This window comes from Clytia hemisphaerica, unplaced genomic scaffold (assembly GCF_902728285.1).
Source record: "Clytia hemisphaerica strain Z4C2 unplaced genomic scaffold, Clytia hemisphaerica genome assembly, whole genome shotgun sequence".
NCBI classification, from domain to species: domain Eukaryota; kingdom Metazoa; phylum Cnidaria; class Hydrozoa; order Leptothecata; family Clytiidae; genus Clytia; species Clytia hemisphaerica.
Window position 1 is genome coordinate 72,864 of NW_027104390.1, and position 21,399 is coordinate 94,262.

The window sequence follows — 21,399 nt, forward strand, 5'->3', positions numbered from 1 at the left end:
AGATGGCCTATATTAGGCTAAAATACATGAGTTATGTTCTCAATTTTTGAGATGAGAAATACTTTAGTTTAATTAATGATACAAATTTCCAAATTCATTTACCAGTGGATACTCCTTAAAACCTACAACTAAAAAAGGTACCCCCTATATCCTGATAGTCAGAGAAAACAGTAAGGGCTGAAACTTTTCTTGGTGAGTCTAGGCTACCCATGAATTTCTTCCCCAAGTATGGATTTTGTAAAAGCTGTTAAGAAAATCTTTATTGCTTCTTGAAAAAATGCAGTTTTAGCTATTTACCCTTTAAAACCTACAAAATGATTTTCTTGAATAACTTTTTATAAAATATAGTCCTTTTGGTCTTAAATTTTTAACAGTGATTCACTGCAAAGTTACTAATGCTACAATTAGATCATTGGAACCTAAATATTTTCAAAACTGTACGTTACACTATTACACCTTAAAACCTACAAACACTGACTCCTTGCTCACACCTTACGGAAACTGTGAGATTGCAATTCAGGTGTTGAACCGTGATAAAATTGGTCAAATACTTGCTAGAAATCCATTCCCAAAACAATATTTAATTTTTTTCAGGATTTCATTGCGCCTGTTTCTTGTGAAAACTTGCTTTCACTCACTACATTTTTGACGGATGTTACTAATATTTTTCTAAATCAAATTTGCGTGACATTTTGGTTTGCAATATATGACCATGACCATAAATAAGTATAGGTACATAAAAGATATAGGCGTTATGACCTCTTAGATTCAATTGTGTAACCTCTAGGTTCGAAAAACTCGATTTTTTGAAGGGATTTTTGATAAAACTTTGAATAAAACTTCAACTTACGACATTTGCGATATACACGTTTTTTTTTATATAAGGAACACGTTTATAAGGAACTCGAGGCTGAAAATGGTCCAAAAAATAAGGAATTCTTTAGGAACTGCTCAGGCTGAGAATAAGAAAACAAGTTTGAAGGAACAGTAAGAGATGGTTATCCATACTTAGCAGCTATGTAAATAAGGAACTTGATAAGGAACTTTGAGGCTGGAATTCTCTGTAAAAATAAGGAACTCCAGGCTCAGAGCAAAGTTAAGGTTCCTTATAAAAAAAAAAAACGTGTATTTAAAATTCTTGGTATTCTTGGAAATGGTTAGGTATTTTATGAAAGTACCTATAATAAGTTTGGTGGCTAAGAGAGCTTAATACCCAACTTTACAGGTTTTAAGGGGTATCCACTGGTAGAAAAGAAAAAATTAGATAATACTTTTCATCAATTTTTGTTTCGTTTTTCACCGGCTACACTGTATAATTAGAAGGGAAAGTGAAACAGCTATAAGAGTTAAGAGAGTTGTGTTAGCTGTAAAGATATTCATGAGTGGATCACGTATCAAAAATGTGCAGTCTGAACAAAAACGATTTTTGCTATTTTTTTCTGTGGGAAGAGACATTGGAAGTTAAAAAAGGGGTAAAGTTATAATTTAAAGATATTATTGATCTTGTGAAGGAAAAATTTGGACAACGTCAATAACTTTCAATATCTAAAAGTTTCAAAAAATAGTGTAACAATTAGTAGTATCATTTTGTGATCTAAATATTAGTGACCAAATTTCAACTTTCCACCAGGATTTTGGACAGTTTTTATACACTGGTCTGTAAAATACACCGGTGTCTGAGAAAACTAGATTGTTTGATTGAACGGATTGATCTTCTCAAAATATAACAATAATGCTTTGACGAAAAAAATGCTCCGTGCTATGTGAGATAACTTTGACAAAAGAGAGCATGTTTTTTTCAACTTTGCATACTGCTTTCTCTTTTGTGCATAATGTCGTAATTCTATAATCATCATTCCCCATTTTATGAAAAAATCCTAGAAAAGTGCCAAAACCTTCATTTTACTAAGATTCTTTGTAAAAATCACTTATAATAAGCTCTGGTTTACACGGCCGACTTTCTGCCCCGCCTATTATAATTGTTAAAGTAGGCAAAGAGAGGGCAAAAAGAGGACAGTTAAAATCTTTCCTAGGATAAAGATATTGCATTGACGACAAAAGAAGGCAATGCATTCACTTTAGACAACTGACTGTCTATTTTAATTAAAAATTAGAAAAGGCAGGGCAAAAAGGTTTTAGGATATCCTTCAGAGTATCACCCAACCCCACTGCTTTTTCCATCCCCGCTCTATGTTAAGCAAGTACAAATGGGGTGGCCTATAATAAAAAAAACACTAGACGTGGCTAATTAAATGACTCAATGTTGAAAAACAGCGTACCGAAATTCTTAAACTATAAAATTTTATACAAAGACGACTACTATCGATACCTCTAAAAATACAACGAATGAAATAAATTACAAAACTTCGGAAATACTTACAAACGACCGTGAAAATGCGTAAAATTTAAAAAACCCCTATCTAAATAAATATATCGTAAATTTTATGTACAGGTGTAAAATGAATGAACAAAACTAAACGAGAGAACGGAAATTTGTTGTTTTGAAATGTGACAGATTTTTTAAATTTAAATATTGAAATCTACCTATCTATCTAGCATTATATATGATGAAAAACTCTTCAATGAACGTATATTTATTTAGACTCCAACCAAAGCAACATTTTTGAATTCGATAAAAATGTTTTTTTCCCGTCTTTTAACTGGAGCCATCATTATCGACGGCAGCCATTTTTAATTTCTGTCTTTGAAGTTTTTGGATATTTTCTAAAAGAAGTTTGTTACCGGGTTGAATTTCCAGTGCATCTCGATACCTTAACTCGGCTTCATCGAACTTTCCCATCAAATGTAACATTGCTCCCATGTTCAACAATGTTGTCACATTCTGAAAAATTGAACGTTTGTTTATTGAAAAAACCCCTATAACATTTGGTCCAAGCAATTCTTTTTTAACCTTTCCTCTTGTTTTGTTCCGTCCCGAGTCTTTTCAGTTTATAAATCATTTATGCAATAATTTGGTGCAATCCTAACGTTAGCCAATGTTACCGTCCGTTACAGTGATAGTAAAGGCGGTAAAATATGGCGGTATGGCGTTATGGCGGTATACGGGAAAAAAATCTAAACTTTTTTCGGCAAAACGCCCGTTTGCGAATTTTCTTCGGCTTTGGGCTTATTTCTTAGATAGTGTTTTGTCTTAGACTATAGCCATAGTCTACCTTAAGGGCTCTGACCATAGTCAGAAAATTGATTTTAGTATCTGAACATAAAAGTTATGTTTTAGATTCTTTAACACTTTTAACAAAGAATTGCCTTTATAAATTGCTTTTTAATCAAACCCCTTAAGAGTAATTAAGAACTTAATTGCAAAAATGACGTTATGAACTTTAAAAAGACGTTAATAATATGTTGCATCACCTTCTTTTATAAAAAGTGCTAAGTTTTAATGGGTAATTAACCTTTTTGTTTCAAACTTTTTTCAAACTGTCCGCAAAGAATTGAACTATTTTAAATTTTGCGGAAAATTTTTCTAAAAAGATGTGTCAAAAGTTATGACTGTTTTTTAAGCAAAATCCAGATGAAAAATTGATGAAAAACCACTATTTTGAAGATTTCGAGACAAAGAAGCATTTACAAAGATTTTCCGCAAAAAATTTTATTGTTCGGTAAAAGATACTTCATCTACAGCGAAAAAATTTTCAAAATGTTTTTTCTTCGCCGAAACTAAGCTCTTCAAAGTTGAAATACTCTTCCTCGCTAAAGTCTTCATTTTCTTTTTCATCAAATTTTTTCAATGCAATTTTTTAATTTCCAGATTCAGGAATAGTTTGTCTAACAGAAAATGTATAACATGCCATAGTTTTGTTGGTTAGATTAGTCAGAAAACACATTTTAAACACGGCAATTATGAAAAATTCACTATGGTCAGAGCCCTTAACCTTTACCACGCCGAAGCCGTAAATTTACGTTCTAATATATAGCCGAAGCCGTAAATATACGTTTTTCATGGGCTGTTAAGAAAAGCCGCCCTACCGCCTTAAAGACGCCTTTAAATCCCGGGAAATGTCTTATATGACGGAGAGAAAATGTAAACAAACTATTTTCAATAGTATGAAACCACCTACTTTCGATTTTAACTGTCAAAACAAACTGGAAAATCAGGCAAAATATTCTTTTGGAAATTATGAGCTCATTGACTGCTGTAACTAACTTTTTTATGTTTATTTAGTGGAAAATGGTTTGTTTTATTGGTTGGAAATGTTATGTATTGCTTGTTTGTAGTTTAGTCAGTGTTTGAGGTAAGTTTCTGCCTCCTTATTCTTTAGTATGACGGTACATTAAGGGTGAGGACTGGAGGCTTGTCGGCCGTCATTGACCGTCACCGAAACCCAAGTTAAGGCTTCTGATAAGGCTGCAAAGAGTTTCAAAGTGTATGTACTATGTTATTTCTATTGCTTTCATGCTGGTTGATGATAGGAAAGTCATTTTTAGCTGTTTTTAGTGATATTTCCCATAAAAATTACCTCAAGGGGCCTCTGCCTTACGTGCCTCTGATTTACGTGGAAATTTTCTCGAAAACCAAGGTTTTCTAAAAATGAATTCTGCCTTTTCTAGTAAAGGTATGATTGTGATTTTTTGGCTAACAGTTGTAGTTATAATGGTGGAAACAATGAGCCAGAAAATTATGGTATCGCAAATGTTCTCCCCACTTTTTTTTTAACCGAAACGTAAAATTTTGAAAAATATGACAAATTGCGTTTTGAATTTTTTTCAACTCTAAGGCAGAAGACTACTGTGTCACCATTGATAGAGGAAAATCCTTTATTTTAACATTTTTGGAAAGCAGGATAGTTGGGCTTTCCAGATTGGGCTTATTTTTTTTAATCGGTTTAGTAGATCAAAAGTTATGACGGAAAGCGTAAAACTGTCATTTTTCCCAAAACGACAAGGCGTGCACGGGGTGAAGTTCCCAGAGAGAAGGCGTGGTAAAGGTTAACATTCGAAAACAACAATCATTCAGGAATATATTTTCAGCGGAGAATTTTACCTTAGGTTCTGCTTGAAGAGCTTGTTCCAAATATCTCAACGCTTCTTCATTCTCATTTCGAATTCTAAAGAAAGTACAAGAACTTCAAAAAAACTACACTTTTTTTCGTTCAGAGGGTAAGTCAACTTTTAATGAAAAGATTTTCTTTGAATAACTTATGGAAGTTATTTTTTGGCGGGGAGCAAATGTCGTGAAAAGTATAAACTTTTGCAAGAATATAGTTAACCAAGTTAGTAACCACACCACTTCAACTGTGGTCGACAATTTCCTTAAATCTTGAAATATTCCACTAGACCCAACCTGTGGAAGGAGGAAAGCATTGATAGCGTTTGAATATGTTTCGGATCGACCATTAGCGCTTTCTGTAAAATTCGTATTCCATTTCGAAAATCGCCTTTCTTCTCGTAAAACGATGCTGTGAGAAACAAAGAAAAACTGATCTAATTACTCAATATAGTCTGGACCTTGAACGGGATTTATGCTTATGAGGCTTTAGGACTGGGCAATAAATATTTGACAGAAGAAAACCTGTCCAGTGCAGATAAAAAAAAAAACCTTTATTCAGAGGAGAGGAGCTTGAATGAGATTTTTAACACCCCCTGCTGTGTTAGACTACAAAAGACAAAGTTTCGGTCAAGTTAATTACGATTCATGAACATCTTTAGTTGAAGCAAGGAGGGTTTCATTTCAGTTATCCCGAAAAAAAGAAGCTTTAAAGGGCGTTCATATAACGCCTAAAAACTGAAATAATAAGATATACCAAAAAGAACATAGATGTCGAGTCGATTAGGAGCTAAGCTCAATGCATGGTTCATATGCTCTTCAATCTTTTCCCAATCGATTCCGTCACCCTGAAATAAAAGAAAGTAACGTTGAGGTCATTATCGTCCAAGTATTTGCTTCATTTCATTTTTCATTTTTGGTGCCAAATATTTTGACAAATTTTCAAAACCAATTTTCAGCGTAAAATACACTTACTTTTAACAAATCTTTGGCTGATTTGCGAAAGTAAAATTCAGAAGATTTCGCGATTTTTCCGCTCGCAAAATTAATCCGATTAAGTAGTCTCAAAATGTCAGGGTGGTTACAAACCTTGATAAACTCATGTTCAGCGAGATTTTTAGCGACGGTCAGCAATGCAGGGATATGGTCAGGTTTGGAATGAAGAGCTTTGAAATACCAAACTTGTGCGTGATCATGTTTTCCTATCTCTGAATAACACTGACCTAGAGAATAAGAAACGAAATATCATGATACAGGAGGATACAGGAGGGAGATCGGCTTTATTAGAAAGAAGACAACAGCGTCAACAGAATCGATATCGTGAGGCTGGAAAAGCATCAAATCGACCGGATATTGTAAATTACGTAAAGGTTTTGTTTTTAAATAAAAGTGATATCGTTTGCTTACTCATCAATTTTCATCAATTTTAATTCACAAGCTTTTTCACATTAGATTGACACGGATGTGGAGCAAGATTGGTCAAAAAGAGGAAAAGAGAAACATTTTTTGCTTATATAAGCATAATAAAACAATAGGCAGACATGAAATACGTGTCTGATATGAAACGGGAACACTTATGTAAAAATAAAACCTTTAACCCCTTGGAAATAACAGATAGATTTTTCCAATACCCCTTGATAATAGACCTTTTCATAAATTACGTCACGAATATCACTTGCCTCGTATTCAAACAATTACCATGGTGATCGTGTCTCTTGAGACATTAAATGATTCTTTTATGAATAGAAAGTAGTTTTAATAAAATCCGCTGGGAGTTAATGACCATGGCAATAATTTCAAAACGAGGCAACTGATGTTCGTGACGAAAATTATGAAAAGGTCTATGTATCTTCCACTTCCACTTTTCTGGAGGAAGCACTGATCTGTCTTACTACTTGTGTAAAAGAACATGATATCCGTGGAAGAATCCAATCAACGCAAAGGAACCAATCAACAACGCGAAGACTAGGACCAAAATGAAATAATGCATGGCAACGTTTTGAAACGTGTTTGTTATTAATTCCATGAAAAACTTTTGTCAAGTCATCTACCTATCATGTTATACATGCTGTGACACTCGTAACCATCAGGGATCTTTTGAAGAGCATCCAGAAATATATTTAGTGATTCCTTTAAAGACAAATAAATATTAACAAATAAGCAAAGCATTTAGATCATATGAAATTGAGAATTAAAGACATGCTCCTTTTATAACCATAAAGCTTATGTTGACAAAGAATAATTAACAAGAGTTTCTAAAAGTTTATGCACGGGGAGGGTGAGAAAGTTGTTCTTTTTTCCTCTAAAGATGCTGCACAAGCATGTCAAACGTTTTCCTTTAAAACCTCGAGGGAATTAATAGAAAAAGATTTTTCAAAACAAAAAGTGTAATATAAAACTACTACTATTATCGTTAGCCACTAGATGAGAAGTTAAGTAACACCCTAAAATTGAAACAAGCGTACCTGATATTCGTTGACTTCAAAAAGAGCTTTTCCCAAATTGTAACGTATGTGACTTACTGAAAAATAAATTCGCACCCAGTCCCTTAAAGGCCGGTCTCCACTTGCGCGCGCTGTGATCGCACTTTTTGACTTCAACCCTTTTTGCTTGGAAAAAAGATTACGTCATAAAAATGTAGCGCGCGCTGGAAAAAAAAGTTGAACACATTTCAACTTTTTTCAACCGTTACGTCAGATCGCGCCAATGGAGTTGCTTCATTTTTCTTTTGACCAATAGCGTGGAAGCTTTGCTCGAAAATATGCGATTGAAGCGCGCGCAAGTGGAGACCGGCCTTTAGTTCGCTATTTTATGATTCTGAGAGCGCTCACGAAAGCGTGTATCGCGTCCATCAGTAAAATTAAAGAGTGGTACATGTGGCTCTGGGTAGGTACATACGAGATTGCTATCAGTTACGTTCGATAGTAATGGTTCAGTTAGCTATACCGTATAAAGCTTTCAAAAGCTATAATATCGCTTTATCATAATTTATTGGACGATGAAAAGGATCTGAGGCAGTCTATGTCTATGGTGTCTGTTTTCGTATATTTCTTAAAAGTTTAGTTGCTTGCATAAGTTGTTGTTTGTCGATGTTGTTAGTTGATGTTGTGTTGCTTTATCATAATAAATATACCCTGACTATTGGACGTGAAAAATCAATATCAAAATATATAACCTTACATGAAGTAGCATGCTGATGCGGATCTTTCAATCCATGGTCGCTTATATCGGTGGCATTCTTAAAAACCTAAAAATACATCAATGAGCTCAATTCTTCATAGTGAACCTCCAGGTGGGTAATTTCGACCAAAGATGACCGAAAAATTTCCATAAGTCGAATAAAAAAGTTCTTGTTAATTCAAAAATAAGAAAAAACCTTCTCAAAAAATGATTCCCCTATATAGGATTCTATACAGTATCGCTAATTCGAAACATCCTTTAGTTCGAAGTAATTCTCAGTTTCCTTCAAGGGGAAACACACAAAATGGTGAAAATAAGAACATGTTCAAGAGCATTTTTAGGCTTTAGAAATTTGGGATGTTCTTATATCAAACGATTACTCTCAATAATTCTAAAAAATTAGACTTCCCATTCGAGTTCGAATTAGCGAGAAATCAGCAGTACCTTGATTGCGTCATGTAGTTTCTTCATACTCATATAAGTAACACCAAGGTTCAAATGAGCCGCTGAAAAAGAAAATGAAAAATAATATACGTAATGCTGTTGTCAAGAATTCTTTGAAGCACTATAACCAATATCCAATCCTTGTCGGATTACGATTGTGAAAAACTACAATGGAGTCTCCGTGGATTCTCCATTAGACGGTGCTATCGTCCGTTTAAAAGTCAGTAAACGCGGGAACGAGTTAGGGCGTCAGGGCGGTTTACGGGAAAAAAGTGGTGGTAGAGTTTTGGAACACTGTAAACATCTCCGCCACTGCTTACACCCTCCGAATTTATCACGCCTCTCCTAAACTATTCCCTTTTTTAGTGATCTTGTGTAGACGATAGGATTGTCTAATTCTCCATGGAATCTCATAGATTTGGTCGAGCTAAGGAAATTTCGAGTTATGGAGAGAGGTTTATAAGGCATTTTTAACTGAAGGGACGAGAAAACTTGTTCGAGTTAAGGAAGCATTCGAAATATAGAGGTTCTATAGTTAAAGAGTATCTATCATTATCATTATTATACCGAGTGAAGAATAATCAGAGCAAGGCAGAAAATATGAAAAAACGAAACTCAATCGAAAGTCAAATGAAACTCATGAATGATTACTCTGAACAAAAAAGATAAAACCATTCATCATTCTAGGAAAATTTCGGTTAAAAGTTATCCTCACCTGCAAGTCTTGGTCGATATTTAACAGCCGCTTTATAACTTCCGATTGCTTCTTCGTATCGCTGAGATTCTTGTAGTAATATACCCCTGTTTGAAATGAGGATAGATTGTCATAAATCAGTATTGTTTGCGATACGCTTTAGTCTTTAGTTTAGAAAAAAAAAATTAATATACGTCTTTCAAAAAATTAATATATTAGGTAAATCACCATATAATCATTCCACAAAATGCCACACTTACAAATTATAGTGAGTATCCGCCATATTGAATCGATATCTCAAGGCTTTGCGGTAAGCGAGTTCACCTTCTTTCTTTTTGCCTTGCTCAACCAAAATATTTCCAAGATTACCGTAAGCTGTAATGAAAATAGAATATCAAAAATCTATCACAAAATGCATAAAAACATTTGAAAACAATCATTTCCTTGAGTACTTACAATATTGGGCCAACCACAACCTTAGTCTGATAGCTACAATTGTTGACAACATAAGGCTATAAGTATCCTGTTTTGATAACACTGTCTGAAGAACAGGGAATGGAGGGTCAACTCAAAGACACTGTCATAGGTTTTGTCGAATAGTGTAACTACTAAGCTGGACTGAAATGAGATTCGAACTCATAGCACTACAAACTGAACTTAACAATCGATGCTGGAAACCTATTTGGTAATAGTGTGGGGTTTTGAAATCATATACCATGCTCAGACGTTACGATTCCATATCTTTTTCAAAACTAAACATTGAACATTATAGCTGTTCTTTTAGTGCATCGGAATGGAACTGTTCCGTTTAACTCGCCAGAAAAAGTCCCGAAACCAGTATAACACTTTCGGTTAGTGTCGAAAACTATACGTCGGAACGATGCAAATGTAACGTATGAATATGGACTCCCCAGTTTGAGAAAAAAGCTTTCTAGTTATCAAAAAAATGTGACTTACATTTTGCAGGACTGGTAGCAAGTCCAGATCTAAAGAAAAGTAGCTAAATTTTTTTAACCAATGAAGGTAGAGAGTCTATCCTACATGTTTCTCTAACACCCTGCCTAATAACCGGCTGGTGATCAAAGTACCGATTGACATCAAATGAGCTTAGTAGAGCTCAAATCGCAGTAAATCCGGTATACCGAAGTTTTTGAATACCTGGTCGGTCTTGATATCAATTGTCCATGCTTTTGTCTTTCATTTACAAAGGAGGGATATTCCATCAAACTTTTATTCGGAAGCTCGGAAATGAAATAATATTGCAGTATAGTGATAATATATTGGCGTTTTTACCTATACAGAGATTCTTCGTCATGCCACACAAAATTTCGATGATATGTTTTTGCAGCAAACAAGACTAAAATCACCAGGAGAATTTTCCGAATCTGGTCTTCGTCCACTCCACGATATCTTTTCAACACTTTTACACCAGTAACCATCAAAAAACAAAACCCAATACTTGGAATATATAATATCCGCTCGGCCACGATAAAACCGACGTAGAAAAAAAGATTAGTTGCAGGTAAGAATGGTAAAATTAGCATGGCTAAGCCTAATATGAGTTGATTTAAATTTTCACTTATGAAGACTTTATTTGTGTTCGTATCTTTGGGTTTGAAATAAATAACCGATTTGTTTCGCTTGATGTAATATTCTGTGCCATCATAATGGACCACTCCAAATTTACGACAGTATTTAAGAAAAAGCACTGCAACGAAGAACAAAGTTGTGTATAAAGTAAAGGAAAGAATGTTTTCGAATGCGAAAATCTCCTCCACAAGGGGAATTGTAAACATTGAATAATCATAACTGAGTCGAGCAGGATAGATTAGTAGCCATAAGTTATAAGCCGGTAAGTAGAGGAATGTTAGTAGTCTGGTTAGGAAGTTGTTTTCGCTAGCAGCCGGGTTGTCAGCAGGTGCAAAGTCTGGTAACGAATTTCCCATAATCAGAAATCGAACGTACAAAATGGTAGCTGTAGTAGCGACGAGGAAGAAAATACGCACGTGGCCACCAGTTGCACGAAGCTGAAAACAAAAATGTGTTTTATGGATTAACCGAATTACTTTCATCATCAGGAAAAAGTATCATTGATGGTCTTGGATTCTGCCAAAATTTCGTTAAACCTATTTCTTTAATTGAACCAGATAGACAAAACAACGAGAAAATAAAGAAACTATACAGAGACTTATTCTTTACCCGAGGAAGTACTTCAGTAGGATAGGCCAAGTTACATCTGGAGACAACCAACAACTCATAGACTACCAAAACACCTAAAACCGTGATTCCTTGTTCTTTAGTGAACGTTGAGCAGAACGCCATTATAAGACTCTCTATAAAGTCAATCTTGGAGATGTTTTCGAGGTCTTTGACAGCACGATGATATAATAGGATTGATGCCATGAAGAAAAGAGCTGCTCCAACGTCCGCACGACCAACAACGCCAGCTACTGCTTCTAAATTGATAATGAAGTAACTTTTATCAGGCTTGAGTTTGGTTACCTATTAAAGCTTCCGAGTGAAAGAATAGCCAAGGTTGAGGATCTCTAGGTTTATTGCCAAATAATATACAAGCAAGGGCTCAAAAATCGCAAGAACACAAAACCAAAATATCAGAAGAAAAATTAATCGTTGGTTTTCTATGAAAATTCCATCTTATCAGAACATTTTTACCCTTGAGGTCACAAATACTTTAATATGAAAAACTTGACAGGTATGAATTATTGGTATTATTTTAACCTTTCCAGTGCCTAACATTTTTTGAAAGACGTGATTTTTTTCCTCTAAAATCTGAAACATCAAACTGGCATAAAAGCTTAACTTTGGAGACAGACAATAGTGTTTTGGTACCATTGAAAATATATTTTTATACTCTTTCAAAAAGCATGTTGTTTATTCCCATGTAAATCAAATTGTCAGGAATTACAACCTTGGCTAGTTTTGGACGTATAAACACGCGTCACTCGAGTTTGAAGGTTGAATGGTCAATAACAAAAAACATGTTATAACACCTATTGTTTGTTAGTGAAGGGCGGTAAGACAAACAAATGACCACCTACCTGTGTGGACAGGATGAAGCGCGAACAACAATCCACCAAAAAATGACAGCTCTTCATCGCAGTGAATCACAAAACAAAAGTAACAAAACAAACAGGATACCACACCGTGTAGCAGCACGTTCAATAAATGGTAGCCACTAGGTTCCAGACCCCCTAACCAATAATTAAAACGAAACGAGAGGATGCATAAAGGTCGATATGATTTGTGGCTACCACTGTGTGACAAAGGTGTTCCCCAAAAATCGTTGGCAAAGATTTTGGTCCATCGCGTCGATGGAAGTATATCTTGATTCTTTACAATACACCTCCTGGAAATGAAAAAAAATGTTTAAATTCTTAAATGTCTGAATTTTAAGGTAGGGGAGGGTAGGTAGTTCTGCAAGTCATAGCAAACTTGCTTATTTGCATAAACTCTCATCGATACCTCAAAGGGCTTTCTGAAACATTTAGATTACTTTAAGAGACCTCTTCATGAATTTCATCTTGAGTGTGTTATCTAGTGTACTCTATTCATTAAAAAACGATTTAAAGTCTCAAGGGTTACCATCACCCTGCAATTCGTTTAAAAAACGAGGCAAATGATATTCGTACTTATGAAAAGGTTTATCTTTTCAAAGGAGGAGGAAAGTGTTATTTTTTACGTAGTCTCTACCTTTATAAACCTTGAACAAAGCTAAATCAACCATCTTTGAGTTTTTGTTAAAGTAGTACCCGCAAAAAAGCCATTACAGTGCTAGGATTCAACGTCAAACGGCGCTAAATCACCACACAAGTATACAATGAAAAGTTAATCTAGCGCTTTCGATGCATTTACACCGCTATTGAGTAATGCTGTCATTGGGGTACCACTGTCAAAAAAAACTCCAATGAAAAGTGATTTTGTTCATGAGAATGTTTATTATGACTTACGTGTCATCATAGACGAAGCCAGCAGTTAACGTATTCGAATATACCACAAACGATACCAGAAAAACAATCATGTAATATCTGTTCATCTTTGAGGTTGAAATTTGTGCTTGGTCAGCATTTTCCAAAGTGTCATTTTTCGAACACACTTTCCTTCGATTGTTGTTTTGATCCAACTGTACTGTTCGACCCATTTTATGAGCGGTAGTATCGAGCTTCAATTAGTTTAACGCTGATGAAATGAAATCATGAGAACTTCCAGCGCAAAAATGTCTGAAATGAAATATTATTAAATGTTGTGATCTTTATTTGAAAAATATTTCTCAAATTCAAGGAAAATATCACAGTCAGTTTTCTTATTCCATTAATAAAAGCAAAAATATTCTCTCCGATTTGATTACTTTTTGAAACATTGTTCCGATGGTTATCAAACTGTTTACATTTCGAAGGTCTTTTGATCCTGTTAGGTAAAAATAAAAGATGTAAGCAACAGTTACAGAACCGTTCGTACAAAATTCAAGCAAAACAAAAACTAAGTATAAAAAGATATTCTTGTGAAGTCATAGAGTCAATTAGCCTCTATAAAAACTTGACCTATCAACCTTAACCTCGACAGAGTGGGGCTCTGCCGAATGTGTGAAAAATGAATCAAAACTTAAAACATATTTCATAAAAATAAGTAAAGATAAAGATAAGTAAACAAGAAAAGGAAAAACCGTCGAAACATAACCAGAAGCAAATGCTCCATGAACGGCTCAAGGAACCATTTATTTACATCAAGCCTTTTCAAATATTTAAGCCATGCAAATGAATCCTTACTATTGATAAAAGCCCCAGTTGCTAAGGACTTCATTTAAAAATGGTGAGTTCAACATTGATGCAGTGTGGCTTCTTTGTGACAGCATTGCTTCTACAGTAAGACAAAATAAAACCAAGTCTAAATTTTTTAATTAAATGAAAACACATCAGAACAGACAAAATGAATTTCCTTCAAGATGATCTCTCTATATTATGTATTTATCCGAACTTAATCTCTTTTCTTGTGGGTATGGAAGCAGATTAGTCAAAAGTAATAACCTGCATTAATTTGATGACCTATTATTATTGCGAAAAAAGTTGCAATGACTATTTTCAAACAGTGGAAGTGGAAAGGCATCCATATTCTCCGAAATCAAAATAATTAAAAATCTCAAATGACATCAAGCTACTGAAGAGTCATCTTATAATTTCAAAAGAGTTTATTTCATAATATCGAGTCCGAGTCTCAGTCCCGTTCCCAAGCGAAGAGTTATTAGGAAAGATTTTATCACCTATTATTAACAGCTCAAAAAATAAGAAAAAGAAGGTCATTTAAAATCCTTTAAAAGAATCGATTTTTGTTTCTTCCCCCGGTGAGGAGCCTCTCAACTAACTTTCATTCTTGCATCTGTTCAAGGATCCGGTAACAGTCTATGTTTAGCTGGACCTTACCTTAGACTTATCAATACAGAGCATGTATGAACACTGCTGTCATAAACATTAAAGCTATGAAACCGACCGAAATATTTCATCACTTTTCTACCCCTGTTACCAAATGACAATTCTACCCTTTCTAAATTTTTGATAATCCCCACTTTTCCAAAAAAGTTTTTTACACGCTTGAGGGTAATATCTTTGAAAATGTGGTAGTGGTAGACTTTATCAAATGTATGTTTGAACAATAAAAATTACCATGCATGGTCATGCCGACTTGTTTATTGCAATTATAGACTATTGAGTTTTGATATTTGGCTATAGCTATAAATCACTCCTCGTCAATGCTTATTTAATTTATTAAATGATAGACAATACAAAGTACTGGGATATAACAGTGTATATACAGGCTTTAATACTGAGAAAAATAAAATAATGTTAACACAATTAACAACAACTAGCCGTATGCGAAGCGTCTCACGCTGCTTGTCCCAATCCAGCGAATAAAGAACATATAAAGAACTCTAAAGGAAGAAAGAAAGCTGCCGAGTTAATGATACAATTTTCATTTTAAAAAGAAGGGGAAAAAAGATAACATTGCATTGCAATTTTTAACCACAATTTAAGTAAATGGCTTAGAAAAATTATATTTTAGATCTTTTTAGCCATCGTGGCTGGACATTTGAGAGTGACTTTGAAAGACTTCGAACAGTTTTGAAAGTGATAGGGAGCCGCTATTGTAAACAGAAAGTTTTAAAGAGCATCTGGATAAGATAAAAAATAAAATTTGGGAAGAAGGTTAATTTTAACCCATCAAGCTCCAAACTTCTTGTAATGAAAATAGTATCTTGGAGTCTCAAAGTTAGTCTAGTGGTAGGAAATCTGCATAAGGTACAAAAAGATATCGGTTCAATGCCATGAAGAGGAAGCTTTGTAGAGATTAGTTAGATTTTCGAAAACTTTTTACAAAACGTTGTAAACACACAGGTTTTAACGTATTAATATATAGATTATCAAAATTATTACATCGCTCAATCCCTGGGCGAACATCATTGACGTTTTTATTTGAATGTTATTTGATTATGTTTTAGCCCTGGTTTTGGATGGCTCAAAAATTGCATAATATCGAAATGTTTATGCTGTGTTTCTTATCATTACATAAACTTTTTCTGTAAAAAAAGTACCCATGATAACATAACATTTAAGTAAGCCCTCTTTCATTAATTTAAAATTTGCACTTTTTTCTGAATTGACATTAGTATTACCTCCTCAGGGGCTCAAGTTAATAAAACTAGAAAATATTGCTAAAGATTATGCGTTGTGTTAACCACCAAGAGAAATATACAACCCTGACTCTGAGCTGATATTCAAGTAAGCAATAAAGCTAATGCATTTTTTAACATGGCACTTGAAAACAGCTCTTGACTTTCAACAAGGTGATTTATTGTCATTAGGGGGAAGAAACAGCTCACGGCTTTCAGTAAACAGACAGATTTTCCTTATTTTCATAGATTTTGTAGGCAACAGATATGTTTTTCCTGGACTTTAAAATCATTTGGGATTTTAAGAAAATAGCTGGTATTTCCATTCTTAGGTTAGGCCTGGCAGCTATTTATGAGAAGGTTCTTGGTTGATACTTTTGCATTTTGAAGAATTTTTTGAAATGGTATGCCTTTGTATTTTGATTTCTTCCTTCACTTAAAAAGCTTTTAAGACCCACTCATTTTTTGAACTAAGAGTAATTTCTTTTTTTCAAGAACTCATGGGGTAAAAATGAGCCTTCAGTCTTATCTTAGCATGTTCATCATTCTCACTTCATTATCAATGGGTTTTTATTGATGTTGCAGAGTCAGATACAAATTGAATTATTTCTTTCATCACTACACAAAACCAAGACCAATCAGAGTTGCATACCACTACACCTTGTCAATTGTCAAAATCATCAAATTATAATTTTCAAATTAATATCCAAGCTAGTCAAAATATAAACACATTTTACATTTTAAGGACTTCAAGGAAGCCCAACAGACTTGCAATAACTGTTTTACCTTTCCTTGTATATACAAATAATACTATAAGTTTATATTAATTTTTATTGCACCATAAATTCAATAATTATCTTCTTCCCTTTTTTTACCTTTTTAACCCAATTCATACTAGGCTTTTAGGGGCAGTTCAAAATTAGGGGTTTCCTGTACCACCCCTTAACTTTTGATCTAGTGGGTCTTTTTGGATGAAATTTGCCACACATGATCCTTGTCAGATAAAAAATTATTTTGATGACGTCACTCACCATGCCCAAATTGAGCAGAAATTTCCTTTGTTCTATTGTATTGTTCTTTGTTCTATTGTATTGTGCAAAGAATAAGCTCCCTGAGCCTAAAATGCTCATTTTATCCTAAATATTCAATAAATTACAGTTTAAGAGCCACATTCTCTAAGAACCAGGTGGTTTTGGACAATTTTGTTAGTATGAAATTTTGTTTGCCTTCATTTTTGGATATTTGGTAGACAATAGTAAATATAGCTCTACAGGCTCTACAAGAAGGTGCAAATCTCAAAAAGTGTGATATTTGCCTCGATTATTCAAGAGTTGCGACTAATGTTGGGAAAAACTGTTAATTGTTCCTGGTAGAGAAAGTTGCCTAGTTTCAGGAACAAAAATAATACCCATGTGATCTATAAGCAGATTTGAGAAAAATTAAGCCAAAAATTTTTTTAAGTGTGATTTTTCTAGGCTGGCGAGACAAAAATAAGGCCTTGGTTACACCAGAAAACGTTTTAAGATTTTGAAAATCATTGAAAAGTATTATTTTCCACCCCAGGAATGAAAAAAAATTCAAATTTCTAATCACTGTGTAAGCCTGGAATTGTCAGTAGCCTCTGTAAATCCCTTGTAAAGTAACTGGATTTTCGGGAATTATGGGGGTCTGTTGTTGATATAGCAAATTTTCAGGGACTTTAATCAAATATTTGAACAAAAGGAATAGCTGGAAATGATTTTCTGAGGAACCTCACCAATATCTCTCAAGATTTCTCTTAAATGTAACAAGTCTTACAAACCAGTATCTGTTTCCTGGGTAACTGAAGGTTGTTTTAAACTTGAGATTTTGTAGATTTTTGGCTACATGAGGTTTTCTTAGTATTTGTAGATGGTAAAATGGAAATTTTGGGGTTCAGTCAATATCTGATTTACAATTATCTGTCAGTAAACCATGCAAACTTTAGAAAAAAATCAACAACATGTGTCAGAATCACTTCTAATCAGCTCACAGGACTCATCCAAATTGGACTTAACTCTATGAAATAAAGAGCCCTATAAAGACCAAGTCCTAGCAATCTAAGCCAATATTCAGATCCTACTATGAGAAGATTGTTTCAGGTTTTAGGTCTGGATCTTTGATATTTCAATACTTTTCCAGGCTATTATTGAGAACTCTTGAATAATCGAGGCAAATTTCACACTTTTTGAGATTTGCACCTTCTTGTAGAGCCTGTAGAGCCCAGCCAGGTTGAGTGAAATACTTCAAATTTTCAACATTTGATCTTTGTTAGTTGGTGAACACTTTTTGCCAAAAATAAAATTCCCAGAATGCTCCAAGGCTGAATAATTGAGGCTTAAATTTGTTAAAAAGTGAGTTTTTTTCCATATCTAGGCCGCCATTATGAAAAATGCGATTAAGGTCACATGGGTTTTTTTGGATTTTTTGACACTTTACTGTGAGTACTTTCAGGAAATCAAAAGAAACCCATGTGACCTTGGTTGCAACTTGAAATATTTCCTCTCAAAGTCAGACTTTTACACTTGGCAAAAAAAGTCCAAAATTTCAACTTGCCCTCAAGCCGCCATTATGGATTTTTGGGACCCAAAATTTTGGGATTCTGAGTTTTTCACTTTTGTCTACCAAATATCCAAAAATGAAGGCAAACAAAATTTCATACTAACACCACCCACCTGGTTCTTAGAGAATGTGGCTCTTAAATGATATATTTGACATTAAAAATAAATTTGTATTGGAAAATGTCAATTATTGTGACACCTTACTGTCAGAAATGTCATCATGCGCAAGGTGTGAACATTTTTAGATGTAAATTTTTTTTGATTTTGAAGCTAATTTAATAAATTTAGGAATTTACAGGAAATTTCATGCCAAAAGCTCTACTACTTCAGGAGCTATTAACATTAGTTTCACCCCAAACTGAAAAAGCCCCCCTCACTAGGGTTAAGTAAAGAGAATTTCATAGGTCAGGATAACCTAATTAGCTAATCAATTTCTTAGCGCTGGATTTGTATTTTCATCGAATGCTAAGATTATGTTCATCGAATGCTAAGATTATGTAGCTTTTTTAGAGTCATTAAATGTAATGTTTTCACTCTCCATAAAAAGCCCCCCCCCCAAGCGTGATTTTTTGTGATTTGGAAAATTTTTCAAAGTGAGTGATCCTGGATTATCCAAGATTTTTGCTGATTTTTGCTGATTTGTGTGATTTTGATTGAATACAAAAAACTGTGTGATATTGCGATCAGAGTTATTGCTCGATGAGCCCCCTAAAAGAATTTTAACTACCTTCTTAAACCACCATTGTAAGTCTGTATCTAAATAATTTTCTATAGCATATACGGGCACTGAGAAATTGTTTAAAAAAAGTAAAGTGTTCAAATACTTTTTAGACAGACTTTATAGAAAGGAAGTGTCAAAGTTTCTAGAAATAAACAGAAAAGAATTTGTATAAGGAAAGCTCTTACCTAATCCATTCCAATTTTAATGACATACTTGATAACGTGTTACAATAGACCTTTTGCTAGATGTGATATTATGTTGGATAGCTAAAAACTTCACCATTAAAATAATGACACACTAATGCATAATAATTATAAGTGCGAGCTAATTTTTTCTTATCATTATTTCCAATACTTGAGTTTTTACAGGTTTTTAATTACCTAACATGACATGTCTAGCAAAAGGTCTATTACCTTAAGGATAGAACCTCTAGAAGAATAGGTTGAATAAGTGGTTAGAATATCCATTGGGCTGTTCCATAAAATTTTCATACAGGGGGTGGGCGAACCTTTTCAAATGAAAACTAATTTCTTGGAAAAGTGTAGATACCCCCTGGAAAATGGCAAAATTTGAAAAAGAACCCTTGGAAAAATTATTATCTTAAAATGAGGGTGGAAGAGCTAAAAACAGTTGGTCACCCCATGGAAATTCAAGAATAACTTTTTACCCCCTGGAAAAATGAAAAAACACTTTAGACCCCCTGGAAATTCTTCTCGGATTACCCCCTGGAAATGTTTGGTCCACCCCCTGTACCAGTTTGCAGAGTGTGGCACGTTTGCTCGAGATGTCAAGTGCACAACTCGGAAAAAGTCAAGTGCAGGTGCAAAATTTGAGGTTTTCAGGTGCAAGTGAAGACGGTTTTTTAACCCCAGGTGCAGAGTTCCGCTATTTTCTCCTCAAGTGCAGCTAATTTTAGCTAATTTTTTGCCTTTATGGGCCAATTTTCGAGGTATATAGGTGCACCTTGTCTGGACCAAAATTTATCAGGTGAGTTCTTCTAGTGCAGAACTTGGTATTTCCAAATTTTTCCACATTTTTCCTCAAGTGCAGCCTTGACATACTCTGCAAACTGGCCCCTGTATGGTCATAAAATAAATGGAATGGTCCATTTTATTATGAAAATTACAAGCTCATTACATTATATCCAAATATATAGACCTTTGCTATCCAGGTTGTCATGTGAATAAATTAAACCTCGCTCCACCATCAAAACAATAATAAGAACAAATTAATGCAGACTTACAATAATTATACACATTAATGTGTCATTGTTTAAAACCTGGAGTTTTAAATTATTCAACATCATATTCTGAATAGGAGAGTGTTCAAATCGGAAATTCCAGATTTTTTTCAACAAAAAAATTATTTTGTATTCATGATATGCACCATTGCAATGTCTTCCGTTCCACCCAGTAGCTGATTGGTTAAAAGTGACGTATTGACTGATTTTACGTCACTTTCAGCCAATGAGCTACTGGGTGGAATGGAAGACATTGCAATGGTGCATATCATGAATTGCGCAAATCATCCAGGAATTTTCGTATGTAAGACACTTTGACTTTAACTGGAAGAGCAAGTTTGATAGATATCACACCAGACCCTGAAATTTCTTGTGCATAAAATAACACAATTCAAAAAAATTTCATTTGTTCTCAGGTCAGGTCATTCATGAGGCAAGATGCCTCAGGAGACTTTGTTGATTTGATAAAATAGCAGCAATTATATCAGCAGAAATGAAAATATACTCTGACTGTCTCATCATAAATCTTACCTAGATAGTGAATACAATTTCTTCATAGCTTTTCGTAGGATTTGTTTATAGGTCTGACACTTGATAATACTCCCATACTTTTGTACTTCAATGTTCAAGTTCATCAAGTTCAGTCTGGCCTACAACCAAACAGGCAGCATCGAGATTTTTTTTGAATTTTTGATGATTTCGATTCATTTCCCGCGTCTTTTCTGGTGAAGTTTGTTTACACATATTTAGTCATGATCTGAAACTACCCAAGATCCAATCATTTTTGATTTGCATAATTTATGCATACTTTAATTTGATTTTTGAGCCAATCAATTTCGATTATGTAACCAATTATG

At 34.2% G+C, this 21,399-nt stretch overlaps 1 protein-coding gene across 1 annotated transcript; it reads right to left on the reverse strand.

Moving 5' to 3' along the window:
- Positions 1-2,248: 2,248 nt before the first annotated feature.
- LOC136819747 (protein O-mannosyl-transferase TMTC2-like) lies at positions 2,249-21,237 on the reverse strand. The gene is made up of 18 exons (XM_067075990.1): positions 21,074-21,237; positions 14,108-14,198; positions 13,292-13,561; positions 12,383-12,690; positions 11,523-11,779; positions 10,617-11,350; positions 10,281-10,309; positions 9,584-9,698; positions 9,345-9,430; positions 8,630-8,691; positions 8,186-8,252; positions 7,471-7,526; positions 7,057-7,135; positions 6,095-6,228; positions 5,763-5,853; positions 5,303-5,417; positions 5,003-5,066; positions 2,249-2,842 (listed from the first exon to the last, which is right to left on the reverse strand). The coding sequence occupies exons 3-18, from the start codon at positions 13,480-13,482 to the stop codon at positions 2,657-2,659; spliced, it is 2,574 nt and encodes an 857-aa protein (XP_066932091.1). The 5' UTR covers positions 13,483-13,561; positions 14,108-14,198; positions 21,074-21,237; the 3' UTR covers positions 2,249-2,656.
- Between the last annotated feature and the right edge of the window lie 162 nt (positions 21,238-21,399).